The following is a 13966-nucleotide window of genomic DNA, read 5'->3' as shown; positions in this document are numbered from 1 at the left end:
TTGCCAAGGGGTCTCTATTTCTTTCTACTTTGAACACATCCTTATTTCTGCAGTGATGCAACCGAATTAAGTACAATTAAAACTAAAGGTATGATTTTAGCTCAATCCTATTGTTTTTAAAAACTACTTGTATCACTTAAGGGGACAGAGAAATATTAAGTGACATCTTGGATGTAATTAGTAAAATCCATGCTGAAAGAAACATGACAAATGATCTTGTTTCTTTAAGAAATAAATTGCAAGGAAAAGAGACTATGAGAACTAGTGTAAGGGAGGAGAAACTTAAAAATTAAAAAAGATTCAAGAAATATTGCAATCGACTATAATGTATGAACTTTATTCTGATCCTGATTTAAAAACACTGTTTTTTAAAATCCACTATTTTCCAGTTCTTACTTGATATTCCAATTCGGAGGTATAAATTCTTTGAGTCTAATGCTTATCTTATGTTTACATATTTGATAAGTTTTGAGTGGACTTAAACATTTTTTACTTCAAAGTCTGTGTGTTTATATAGCTAAACGACCCTCCTCTTGTCCCACTAACAATGAATAATATATTTCTAGCATGAACATGCCTATAAATCAGCACCTTTCCCCCTTCTATTGATGGAAGTCCTTCCAAAGCAGTGAAAAGAAAACAAACAAAAGGCCAAACATCCACTTTTGGCAAAACTAAGAGATCAGTAAAATTCCCAGACTCTAAATTATAAAAAAGAGCTGCTCCAATCAGTTTACAAAAGGCAGATCTATGCGAAGAGAAAAGCAGAGACAAGAAACATAGCTTAGTTTTGTTTTGTTTTCTTAGAAGCAATCTTTTTATGTAAAAGAACTGGCTTCACAACTCTGCAATTTCATTTGAATCAGCCTTTTACCATTGACTAATGGCTTACCTGGAGGAGTAAAGCTCAGATATTTCTGTTTCACTGTGTTGGAGTCATAGAACTTTAAGACATCCAGCACAGCCTGAGGATTCTTCTTTTGCTCTAGTTTGGTGATATTGGAGGTCTGTAATAATCGAGCCCACTGTTCTGGCATTCCCTTACAAAAAGATGTTCAGAAATTAGTTATTTGGAGTTGCTCTAATAAAATCAATTTCTAGAGATGAACGACAAAATACGTAAAACAAATCAATCTACATAACTATAGGTTTGACTAAATTCTAAAAGGCCTAGTTTTCTATTATATCCATTTATTTAAATCTATTTTGCATAATTATAATAGGCTCAGCTCCCTAGGAAAAAGATACATCCAACCACAGACACTTTTAGATGAGAAAATCACTAAGAATTCGTACTTAATAATGGATAGAAAAGTAAACTTTAAACTTAATGATGAAAGGAGAAGCTTGAGCGATGATATATGAGTCCCAATTAGGTAAACTTACAGTGAATTCTCCAGTAACAGCATCAAAGCCAACATGGATGGTGTGCTCAAAATCAGATGGAGGAGAAATTTCTGGCCGTTCTTTTTCTTTCTTCTTACTTCCTAGAAGGCATTAAAAAAAGAATCAGCCTATTTAAACAAGATTAATAAAGGTACTTATATGTTTATATTTTTCCTAAAACAAATTAGGAACAAAGTTATTCTGGAAAGATTTCCCCCAAAAGACACTGACTGATAGAAAAATTAAAAATGAAGTATAGCAACCAAGCAGAGTTGGGAACAATCAGCCAGTGTCCAGATTAAAAAAGCACATGCATTGACCCAGCACCAGGCCTGAATAAAAGGGCATGGGGCTGAAGAGACAGCCCCTTTGAATACTGCTCACTCTCTCATAAATAAAAGCCTACACCTTAGATATTGAGCAATTTGGAAAACAAGTTTATCAAATCATATCTCCTTTCAGCTATATTCATCTAGGAAGAACAATTTTCTATGACTATGTAGATAATATACACTGTATATGCAAGTAGTTTACAAAGACCACATTGCCTTTCTTGCACAACTCTAACCCTTTTTATTGAAATTAGTAACTGCTACATTTTAAAGTTTCCCCATTTTTCTGTGGTTCCACTAACAATTTTTGCAACATTTCTGCCACACACCTATCATTCTCTGTATATTCTAATGCATCGGTTCCTTTTTTAACTAGCTACCTTGCTCTCAGATCACCCTGCTCTAATCTGTAATGGTTTATGCCTAGGCTTCTGGCACACCTGTTGTTTTAGGAGATTCCTTCACTTTTAACCTGTGCTAGAATCTATTTTCTGGATCCTATGTTTGCCTCTTCTTAGTATACCCCTTGATAGTTCTTGACTATATATATATATATTTTTTTAGGCTGAAAATGTTTTTCTATCTCAGAATTTCTTCCAATTTCCAGTGTTGCCATTTAGGGTAAATGCCATTTGAACCACTGTTGAAAATCAATTTTCCATATATGCATAGGTCTATTTCTGGAGTTCAACTTTGCTGCAATGCTCTTTATCTTTATGCCAATACTGGACTGGCTTGATCATTGTAGTTTTAAATAAAGCATTGAAACTACATAGTATAACCCTTGTAATTTTTTGTTTTTTTTCAAAGCTGTCTGGGTAGGTCCTTTGCATGTCTATGTGAATTTTAGAATGAGCTTGACAGTTTTACAAAAAAGCGTGCTGGGATTTTGATTGGGATTGCAATGAATCTATAGATCAATTTAGAAATAATTGATTTCTTAACAATATTCAGTCTTTTAAACCATGAAAACAGTGAGTTTTTCCATTTATTTAGTTCTTTAATTATCAGCAATGTTTTGTAGTTATCATTGTACAGATATGACCTGGCTTTTGTCAGATTTCTGCTTCGGTATATCAAAATTTCTCCAACTGCAAATGATACAGCTTTTAAAATTTTGATTTTCAATTGTTTATTGATGGCATATGGAAACACAATTGATTCTTGAATATTGATCTTATATCTTGAAACCTTACTATACGCACTTTTTAGCTCCAGTAGTATTTTTGTAGCTATCACAGTATTTCTTTTAAAAATTCAATCATGTTGTTAGTGAATAAAGATAGGTTTATGTCTTTTTTCTCACTCTGGATTCCTTTATTTATTTTTCTTGCCTTGTTGCACTGGCTAGAATCTCTAGTACACTGTTGAACAAAAGTGAGAACAGAAATTCCTGCATCCTTCCTGATCTTAGGGGAAAAGCCATTTTTGTCTTTTTGCCATTAAATTTGATGCCAGTAGCAGGTTTTACAAAGATGTTTTTTAACAGGTTATTTTACTCTATTTCATTCTATTCCAAGTTTGCTTTTATCAGAAATAGATACTAGATTTTTGTCAAATACTTTTTCTACATCTACTGAAGTGAAGATATAGTTAACCTTTTCTTTTTTGTTAATATAGTGAAACACTGGTTGATTTCCAAATGTTACACCAATCCTGCCTTCCTGAAATGAAATCCACCTGGATTCTAATTGCTAAAATCTTGCATCTATGTTCGTGAAAGATACTGGTATTATTTTCTTTTCTTATCTTTGGTTGGGGCATCACAGTAATACTATCATATAATGAACTGGGAAGTATTCCTTTCTATTCAATTTTCTGGATGTTTGTGTAGAACTGGTACTATTTCTTGCTTAAATGTTTGGTTGAATTCACCAATGGAGCCGTCTGGGTCTGAGATTTCTTTATGGGAAGGCTACAATTTCCTAAGAAATATAGGGTATTCAGGTTACCTATTTCTTCTTGTGAGCTCTGAAAGAACTTTTCTCACTTTATCTGATGTGTTAAATTCATTTGTGCATACTTATTCATAATATTACCTTATCCTTTTAACTTCTGTAAAATCTATAGGGTCGCCACCTCTCTCATTTTCAACATGGGAAATTTGTGTCTTTTTTCTTTTTCTCCCCCATGAGTCTGACTAGAGGTTTATCCATTCTACTGATATTCTCAACAAATTCATTTTTGGTTTCATTCATTTTCTGTATTGTTTTTTCTTCTATTTCATTAATCTCCACTTTGATTTTTATTATTATTTTTTCTATTTACTTGAATCTCACCTGCTCTTCCCTTTTAGTTTATTAAGATGGCTTAAGTCATTGATTTAAAATTTTTCTTTGCTTTTCTAATACAGGAATACTATAAAAAATTTCCTCTAAGTACAGCATTAGGAACATCAAATATTGTTTTAAATTTTCATTTTTATTCAGTTTAATATACTTCCTAAATATTCTTTTGCTTTCATTTACTTAGAAGTGTTTTATTTATTTTCCAAATATTTCTACATCTTTCTGTTATTGATTTCTACTTTAATTACACTGTGGTCACAGAATATACTTTGTGTGATCTGAATCCTTCTAAATTTATTAAGACTTTAAAAAATGACAATAGAATGTGCTCTATCTTGCTAAATGTTCCATGTTCAGTTAGAAAGAATGTATATTTTGTTGGGTGCAGTGTTCTGTAAGTGTTGACTGGTGAAGTGGTTGATAGTTTTAGCAGCAATTTTCTGCCTAGTTTTTCTCCTAATTATTGAGAGAAGTATATTATAATCTCCAACTATAATAGGATTTATCTACTTGAAATTCTATCCATTTTTGCTTCATGTATTTTGAAGCTCTATTATTAAGCACATGAATGTTTAGTTCTGTAGTATCATCACAATGAACTGACCCTAATATCATTATAAAATACCTATTCCTTATCCTTATTCCTTATCCCTTAAATAGCTAGGGTAGTATTTTTTTTTCTCTAAAATCTATTTTGTCTGATAATATAGCCAGTCCAGGTTAGTATCATCCCTAAAAAAAAAAAAAAAAAAAACCTATACCCATTAGCAATCACTCCCCATTGTTCCTTCTCCCTATCTCCAAGCTCTAGGCAACCACTAATCTACCTTCCATCTCCATATATTTACCTATTCTGGCCATTTCACATAAATGGGATCATACAATATGTGATCTTTCCTAAGTGGCTTTTTTCACTTAGTTTTTAAGGTTCATTCATGTGATAGCATGTTTAAGTGCTTCGTTTCTTAAAAACTTAATGGATTATCTTTTAAAGAAATTTAGGTAACTTAAAACATTTACCATTTCTAGTGATTTTCATTCTTTTATGCAGACCCACATTTCCATCTGACATCATTTTTCTTCTGCCTAAAAAATCTGGTTTAACATTTCTTGTGGTGCAGGTCTGCTGGTAGTAAATTCTTTCAGCTTTTATACATTTTAAAAAGTCTTTGTTTCCTCTTCATTTTTGAGAGATATTTCATAGGATATAGAATTCTAATTTGACATAATTTTTCTTTTAGTACTTTAAAGATGCTGTTCCTTGTCTTCTGGCTTGTATTGTTACTTAAATAAAATTTACTGTCATTTTTTGTTCCTCTACATGTGATTTGTCTTTTTTCTGGCAGGCTTTTATTTTCTGGCTTACAACAGTAAGCATTTTCTAAAAATAGACTTTAGTTTTTAGAGCAGTTGATTCGCAGAAAATTGAGCCAAAGGTTTGGAAGCTTTTAAGATTCCTCTTTATCATGGCTTTAAACAACTTGATTATATGCCTTGGTCTAGTTTTCATTATATTTCCTGTGCTTGAAATATACTGAACTTCTTTAATCTATGGGTTTATAGTTTCCATTAAGTTGGAAAATTTCTAGCCACTTTTAAAAAGTATTTTTTTAATGTCTCCCCTTCCCCTTCTTTGGAGACCCCAATTCCACTTAGTCTGCCTGAAGTTCCATAGCTGTTCACTTTTGTTTCATTTTTTTTTTTTTTAAGTTTCATTTCGGATGGTTTCTTTTGCCATTGTCTTCAAATTCACTATTCTCTTGCAATGTTTAACCTACTGTTAATTCTGTCTATTATATTTTTCAATTCTAATTTGTTTTTATTCTGATTTGTTCTTTTTATATCCTCTATTGCTGCTCCTTAATATGCTAAATCTTTCCTTTGGGTTCTTCAATATATGGGATACAGTTAAATATTTTAATGTCTTTGCCTACTATTTCTATCATTTGTGTCATTTCTAGATTGATTCCAATTGGTGGATTTTGCTCCTTATGGGTTTATGCATGGCTGGAAAATACTGATTGGATGCCAGACATTGAAATTTTTTTCCTTGTTAGGTGCGAGATATTTTTGTATTCCTATAAATACTGGTGAGCATTGTTCTGGGACATAGAAAGGTGATCCTTAGCTTTTTACTCATATAGAAGATAAACCGATTTAGAAACAGTTGATTCTGCTAGGTATTATTTTTAAGGTTTTGTTAAGCAGGACTGGAGCAGCATTTAATCTAGAGCTAATTGTGCCCCATTACTGAGGCAAGACCTTTATCCAATGTTTTCTATTCTAAATGGTGATGGGAACAGAAAATATTTTGGGCCCTGTGTGAGCTTCAAGGATTGTTCTAATTATTTCCAGTGGTCTTTTCTCCAGCTTTGGGTAGTGTCCTCACATGCATGTGCTACTGAAGACTCAAGGGGAACCCTCTGCAGATCTTTCTCTTTCTACAGCTCTTTACTCTCCAGTATTTGTACTGCAAACTAGCTGCTTTGGCATACCCCAATTCACAGCTGTTTCTCAACTCTAGGAGACTAACTAATTGCCCCTCCCTGTGCTACAGCCTGGAAATTCTCTTCAAATAGTATGCTGGTTCAGTCATAGGACTCATCTCATTGTTTCCCATTTCTTAAGAATCACTTTCCTTTATTGTCTGATATACAATGTCTTGAAAACCATTGTTTTGTATATTTTCTCCAGTGTTTTAGTTCTTTCAGGTGGAGGAGTAATCTATGTAGTCCCTGTTACTTATCTTGACTGGAAGTATAATAGGTATTGCTGTCTTATCTGTGGTATTATAAAATTTCAGGATGTGATTTGATGTGGTAGTCATTCATTCACTGTGCTGAGTACTCATTGACCCTCTTCCACCTGGAAATCATATTATTCAGATCTGTGAAGTTTTTTTCTATTTTTTTTATTTCCTATTTTTTTTTTATTAGTTATGTTATATTGGTCCATCCTGGTCTGATTTTACAACTGTTATCTTTACTCTTATACTTTCCATCTTTGTATTATTGTTTAATGATCTGGGAGAATTTTCTTAACCATCTTCCAATCTTCACCTATTGACATCTTTTGTTTCGGTAATCTTAAATGTTGATTTTCCAAGAATCATTTCTTATTGTTCCTTGATCATACTTTCTCTAAGAATACTTTTCTTGTTTCATGGATGCAATTCTTCCTCTCAATTATATAGTTTGTGTGTGTATATACTTTGGTCTTCTTCTCCCTATGTTGTTAGTTTCTTCTACATTCCTTTTTTTATCCCCTGTTGTTTTGGCCTCTCTTACGTAAGCGTTTTTCTCAAATATCTGCCAATCCACTGCTGTCTACTCATATGGAAAAGTAATAGTTAACTGGATATAAGTAAGCCTTTTCATTAAAGATGGGGGTGGGGAGTGGGGTACCTAAAGTATTTTTTCAAGGGCATTCTGTTTATCCTGAGAAAAATCTTCCAATCTCTTATCTGAGGGCTCTGAGTCAAGCTATAAATGTTCTGAAAGCAGGGCAGAAGAACGAAGTTTAGTATGTTAACTTTCATTGTATCTGCTTTTTTTTATTCTGGTGCTACACCTTTTTCTGATGCTCCTGACAAAAAAAAGGGGGGACCTCTCAGGTTTAATTTATCTTCCAATAAATGTAAACATCAGTTTGTTCTTTTTTCTCCTAGAGGATGGGAGTTATATTTGCATGGGTGTATGAGGTAGAGGAGAGATCCTAAAGTTCCTATGACATTTCCTATATAGATTTTCAATTAATTCCTCTTCTTTTCAGCCTGTTTATTATGTCCTGCTCATCTCCCACCCCGACACACACAACTGTGTGCCTCTAAATCCTGAGCCTTGGAGACTGAGCTTAAGGAAAACTGGTTCACTTCTCACAAACATTCCCCTCTGTGAATGCTTAGGCTATGTCTTCCTCCACTCTGCTTAGTTGCCACTTCTCTACCACTTCAATCTTCCAAATATGTACTGAAATCTCTTGTATACTACTGTTTCCTCTCCCATTCTCTTTGCCCTTGTGATATTTTTTTTTTCTTCTTTTTTTACTGTCATTTTAGTTGGGTCTGGAGAGGGACAGTAAATAAGAGGCAATGTTTAACCAGAAGATTTTCGTAATATAAAAGAGCTAAAAGTCATGTTGTTTGATAGGTCTGCACATATAAAGTTAGAATGTTACTGTACACTATTCTTTGAATACAAAGATGCTACTGACCTAGCATTAGTAGGAAGCATTTTTTTGACTAGTGGTGACAGATTTCTGCTCAAATGTCCACTTCCTCTTTAGGTCTCCTAGGCACATATAATATCTATTTACAAGAGACTTAGTATAGTTAAGAGGGCAGGGCACACTGGTCATAAAAAAGAGCAGAGGAAAATGCAATTGTTAAGTCTAGTATAAATTTTGCTATCTTTACTGAAATGTACCATTACACCTATCATAAACTACCTTTCATTTTCCACTAGACTGTGAGTAATCTGAGGTCGCATCCTCTACTTATCTTTGTCTCCTGACTTCTAACTCGATATCCTACATAAGAGGAAAAATTTATTAACCAACCCAACCATAAGCTAATAGTTTACTTTTTACATGGCTCTGAACTGCTGACAGAAAAACTATACAATTTCATATACTATAAAAGTGCATGTTTCTTCTTTAAAAAAAAATCTGCTCGGCATCTCACTTCTGATATGCACATGGTTGAGAAAGAAGCTATTTTCGTATATGACCCTGATGACCTGTGCAAGGTAGGCATCTAATTCAAGCTAGGTCGGCTATAGTTCCCCACGCGCTCTTAGCCAGTTAGATTAGCTCAGGGGTGAATATCTAAACTAAGACAGACTTAGCACCCTGAGAATCAGTCTCTCACCAGTGAATGAAGCTATAAGAAATAAAGCCCAGGAGCTATTGCAGTCTATATTTCCTAACACAAAGAGAATAACCACTCTGAAAATAAGAAATATGATTAGGTATACAGAAAGGGGAAAGACAAGACATATGGCAAAAGAATTCTGGTTCCTGTTGTGTCTAAAGCCCAGCCATATTTCCCAATTTAGGAATGTTAAGTTGAGAAACACATATTAAAGAAAGTTTCACATATGTTAGGAGTACAGAAAAAAAAAGTTAAAGAAGTGAAAATGATTAAGCAGAACTTAAGACATATTAGTCCACTTAAAAGAAAATGACACAATATACTAAAAACCTGTTTAATTCCATGTATTTTTATATAATACACACATATATTATATATGAATAATCTTGGTATTTTAGTAGTCCTGTTAGGAGGAGAAAAGGATACTTTTAAAAGTATCTAAAATAAAAAAGATACTGAAGCATATCTCATATCAACCAATGTGCTGGAAGGATACTGCTATATAAACAGAATCATAGCTTTATAACTCTGGAATCCAAGAACTATAAAGACCAACAACAACAAAAAATCCACAATCATCTATTTAAAAGGTGTCCACCGGGCAACTGGATCACTTGATGGGAAGAAGGAAAGAAACTTCTAATAAAATGCACAAAAATTAGTATACTAGGGGGAAAAAAAGATTCTCAGAATCATTTCCTAACTTCACTAGACAATTAAACAAGCGGGCCGAGGAGAAGGGCCCCTGAGTCATGTGTTGCAAAAAGGTACTTAAAAGAATCATAAGTAGGCCACTACCACATCCTGTAAGGCCACCATCTTTTAGGCTACGTTGGAGCTAGAGTCTAAGGGGAAAAAAACAAAAACAAAAAATCATTTCTTTAAAAGAAAGACTCTTCTGTCTCTACTCTAAAAAACTAGTGATTATCCTTTTTTTTCTTTTGACCCGTAACAGCTTCAAATTGGTGAAACTAAACTTGTTCCATCACACAGAAGGGTATTTTCTAGGAAACAGGCAGAAGAGTATGGGCTGCTATTACTAGTCTTAGAATTAGATTTTAAGACCAGAAGGGATATTTACACTTCTAAATCTATCATCTTCATAACCAACCAACCAGAAGTGAAGGTGCACATAGGTTGAATAATTAGATGTGAAAATTGCTTTAGTTAATAAATAATATACCACTCAACACTAGCTAACTAAACAGCACTTTTAACAATAAGCCAAGATAATGGTCATCACCATTTTCACTATCAAAACTAGACTTGATAAGCCATTTCTCACCTGGACTACTGCAAAATCTTCCTACCTAGTTTCCAACTTCAGTCCAACAAAACCTATTTTCTATACAGCTACCAGTCTCTCCTACTTAAGACAGAAATGTGACCAGGTTTTCCTCCTGTTTAAAATTCTGTAATGGTTCCCCAGGAAACAGAATAAAATCTGAGCTCTGTAGCATGGAATACAAGGCCCTTTATGACCTGCTCCTTGTCTACCTCTTCAGCCTCTTCTACTGTCTGTAGTTTTCTTCATAAATCATGCTATAATTCTCTCTCCTGTTCTGCTTTCAAATCACACTAGACTGTGCTCAGTTCCACCATGACTGTGCTACGAGCAGTCCTGTGGCTGGGCCACTGAACCTCTTTTCTAGGTATGGAACACACTTTTTAACTATCAAAATCCTGCTATTTTCAGTTACTCATCCTTTAGTCTTCAACTCTAATGTAACTTCTTTAGGAAGCCTTCCCAGATAGGACAGACATTTTAACATTAACCCTATTATCGCTTTTCAGTTTGTAAATACGGGCTGTAGTTTTTGATTAGTGCCATGAAGTGCAGAGACACCATCTGCTTTATCACTGTATCTCTGATGATTCCCAGAATACATATGACACATATTAGCAGGGATGTGAAAAAGATTTGTTAAATTAAGTTGTCAGAAAAGGCATAATTTCTAACTTTCTTTGTTTTCTAGTGAAACTGATTAAAACCAATAACAAATAACTGAAGATACTCCAAAGTAATTCTTTTTTTTTTTAATGAAAATATTAGCTTAATGTAAATTTGTGTAGAATAAAATCATTTATTCTAGGATTATTATGTTTTTTAAAAAATAAAAATATAATTTTTTTCCCCTTATGGACTTCTGTTCCAAGATGACAGACTAAACACACACTGTAGTCCTCCCATTCTACACCAAATTTCTTTATCATGGAACGAAATCTATGAGGAATGTCCATAATTGAAAAGTAATTAGAATAAAACTAGAGAGAAACAGCAGCTCAGGATGTAGGCAAGAGGCTGCTCCTGCACAAGTGTTGGGAGTGGTTAAGCAGGTAGATTTCTGTGTTCTTATAAGCATGAATGCGCATACACACACACAGGGTTCTCTCTCATTCCTAACCCTCAAAGCTTCAGGCCATATTTGTCTCAGCTTCCGGAAAGGATTAGTTAAGTGTGAGAGGTTAGGTTAGAAATGGAGGGAAGAGCCCCAGGAAATAGGAAGAATCAAGGAGCACCCTATTCTACAAACAATCCATCTCTCTCTCTAACTGAAAACTACTGCACTCCTAAATATTCCTCCAAATAGGCTATACAAAGAAACTTTGCAGATGTTCTATTATCAGCTACAAAGCTGAATGCAATTCTCCCCAAACCTGGCCCACAAATTCAATGAAATTCTAATCAAAACATCAACAGGTTTTTTTAAAAAAAAAATACATGATACAAGCAAATTCTAAAATTTATTTAAAAAAAAAAAAAAAAAAAAAAGCTCAAAGGGCCAAAAGATCCTGAAGAACCGTGTATCAGATAGCAGATTTCTTCTATCAGGTATTAAGAATTATAAGGCAGTACAGTATTAGCTCAGATACAAATAAGCCAAATGCAATAAAAGAGAACACAGAAGCAGGCCTGGGCATACATGGAAACCTGACAGATAATGGCTACTCTTGTAGGTTAGTGGGGAAATGATAAAAGTTTCAATAAATGGTCTGGAACAATAGTTAAAAAAATAAAGTGAAAATGGAACTCTCTTTACAGATCCACAAAAATCAAGTCCACATAGTTCAAAGGTTTACATTGTAAAAGGCAAACTGTAGAATTTTTAGAAAAACCTAATAAAATATCTTTGACTCCTGGTTTGGCAAAGATTTCTTAAAACACAAAAGACTCAAACTATAAAAGAAAGGGACTGATCAATTCAACTACCAAAATTAATAACTCCTATTCATCAAAAGATATCACTGAAAGGTTAAAAAAGCAAATTATAACCTGGAAAACTATACTTAATAGCATTTAACTGACAAAGGATTAGTATCCAGACTATTAGGAATGTTTATCAATAAATAATAAAAAAAAAAAAAAAGAAAGAAAAATGGGTTAAAGAATATGTCAGACAGAACACAAATAGTAGATTAACGTGCAAATGCAAGTTAAAACCACAATGAGATACCATTTCACAACTCCCAAATCAGCAAAAATTAAAGTCCTGTAATACAAGGATTTGCAAGGATGTTTAGCAATGGGAACGTTTGTGTTCTATTTGTGTTCTATGAACATAAAACAACTTTAGAAAGCAATCTGAAAAAAAAAAAAGTCAAATCAAACATGGGAATACCCTGTAATCCAGCAATTTTACTCCTAAATATACACCTCACGGCAAACTTTAAATCTTTGTCCAGAACCTACATCAATACATTTACATCCTGGCTCAATATAGGCCAGCCTCAGAGATATTGCGGTTTGGTTCCAGACCATCACAATAAAGTGAGTATCACAATAAAGCAAATCACAAATTTTTTTGGTTTCCCAGTGCTTATAAAAGTTATGTTTACACTATTCTATAATCTATTAAGTGTGCAATAGCATTATGTCTAAAAAAACAATGTACATACCTTATTTAAAAAAATACTTTACTATTTAAAATATGCTAACCATCATCTGAGCCTTCACTGAGTTGTAATCTGTTTGCTGGTGGAGGATGTTATCTCATGTTGACGGCTGCTTGCTGATCAGGGTGGTGATTGCTGAAGGCTGGGGTGGCTGTGGCAATTTCTTAAAATAAGACAATGAAGTCCGATGCATTGATTGACTATTCCTTCCACAAATGATTTCTCTGGAGCATGTGATGCTGTTTGATAGCATTTTACTCACAGTAGAACTTCTTTCAAAATTAGAATCAATCCTCTCAAACTCTGCTGCTGCTTTATCAATTAAGTTTATGAAATATTCTAAATCTTTTGTTGTTATTTCAACAGTCTTCACAGTATCTTCACCAGGGGTAGATTCCATCTCAAGAAACCAATTTCTTTACTCATCCATAAGAAGCAACACCTTCTCCATTAGTTTTATCATGACATTGCAGTGATACAGTTACATCTTTAGGCTCCACTTCTAATTCTAGTTCTCTTGCAATTTCCACCACATCTGCCATTACCTCCTTCACTGAAGTCTTGAACTCCTCGAAGTCATCCATGAGTGTTGGAATCAACTTCTTCCAAATTCCCATTAATGTTGACGTTTTGACCTCTTTCCATGAGTCACGAATGTTCTTAACGGCCTCTAGAATGGTGAATCCTTTTCAGGTTTTCAACTTACTTTGCCCAAATCCCTAAGAGGAATCACTATCGACGGCAGCTAGAGCCTCATGAAATGTATTTCTTAAATAATAAGACATGAAAGTCAAAATAACTCCTAGATCCATGGGCTGCAGAATGGATGCTGTTGGCAGGCATGAAAACAATATTAACCTTGTTGCACAACTCCATCAGAGCTCTTGTGTTAACAAGGTGCATTGTCAATGAGCAGTGGTACTTTGAAAGGAATCTTCTTGTCTGAGCAGCAAGTCTCAAGACTGGGCTTAAAATATTCAGTAAACCATGTTGTCAACAGATGTGCTGTCATCCAGGCTTTGTTGTTAGCATTTATAGAGCAGAGGGCAGAGAAGATTTAGCATAATTCTAAGGGCCCTAGGATTTTCAGAATGGTAAATGAGCCCTGGCTTCAACTTAAAGTCCCCAGATGCATTAGCCCCTAACAAGAGAGTCAGCCTGTCTTTTGAAGCTTTGAAAGCGGAATGACTTCTATC

General features: G+C 34.1%; 1 protein-coding gene across 1 annotated transcript in view; it reads right to left on the bottom strand.

Annotated features, from left to right (window-relative positions):
• The window catches only part of PAK2 (p21 (RAC1) activated kinase 2), a 77638-nt gene that overhangs the window by 28037 nt on the left and 35635 nt on the right, over positions 1-13966 (bottom strand). Inside the window, exons 3-4 of the mRNA XM_006906156.3 lie at positions 1387-1487; positions 893-1040 (exon numbers count right to left, since the gene is read on the bottom strand). Coding sequence (XP_006906218.1) covers positions 893-1040; positions 1387-1487 — 249 coding nt within the window. The remainder of the gene's footprint in view (positions 1-892; positions 1041-1386; positions 1488-13966) is intronic.

Source organism: Pteropus alecto, unplaced genomic scaffold (assembly GCF_000325575.1).
Source record: "Pteropus alecto unplaced genomic scaffold, ASM32557v1 scaffold311, whole genome shotgun sequence".
Taxonomy (NCBI): Eukaryota; Metazoa; Chordata; class Mammalia; order Chiroptera; family Pteropodidae; genus Pteropus; species Pteropus alecto.
Note: the sequence above shows the minus strand (reverse complement) of the source record. Positions and strands in the feature narration are given on the sequence as shown.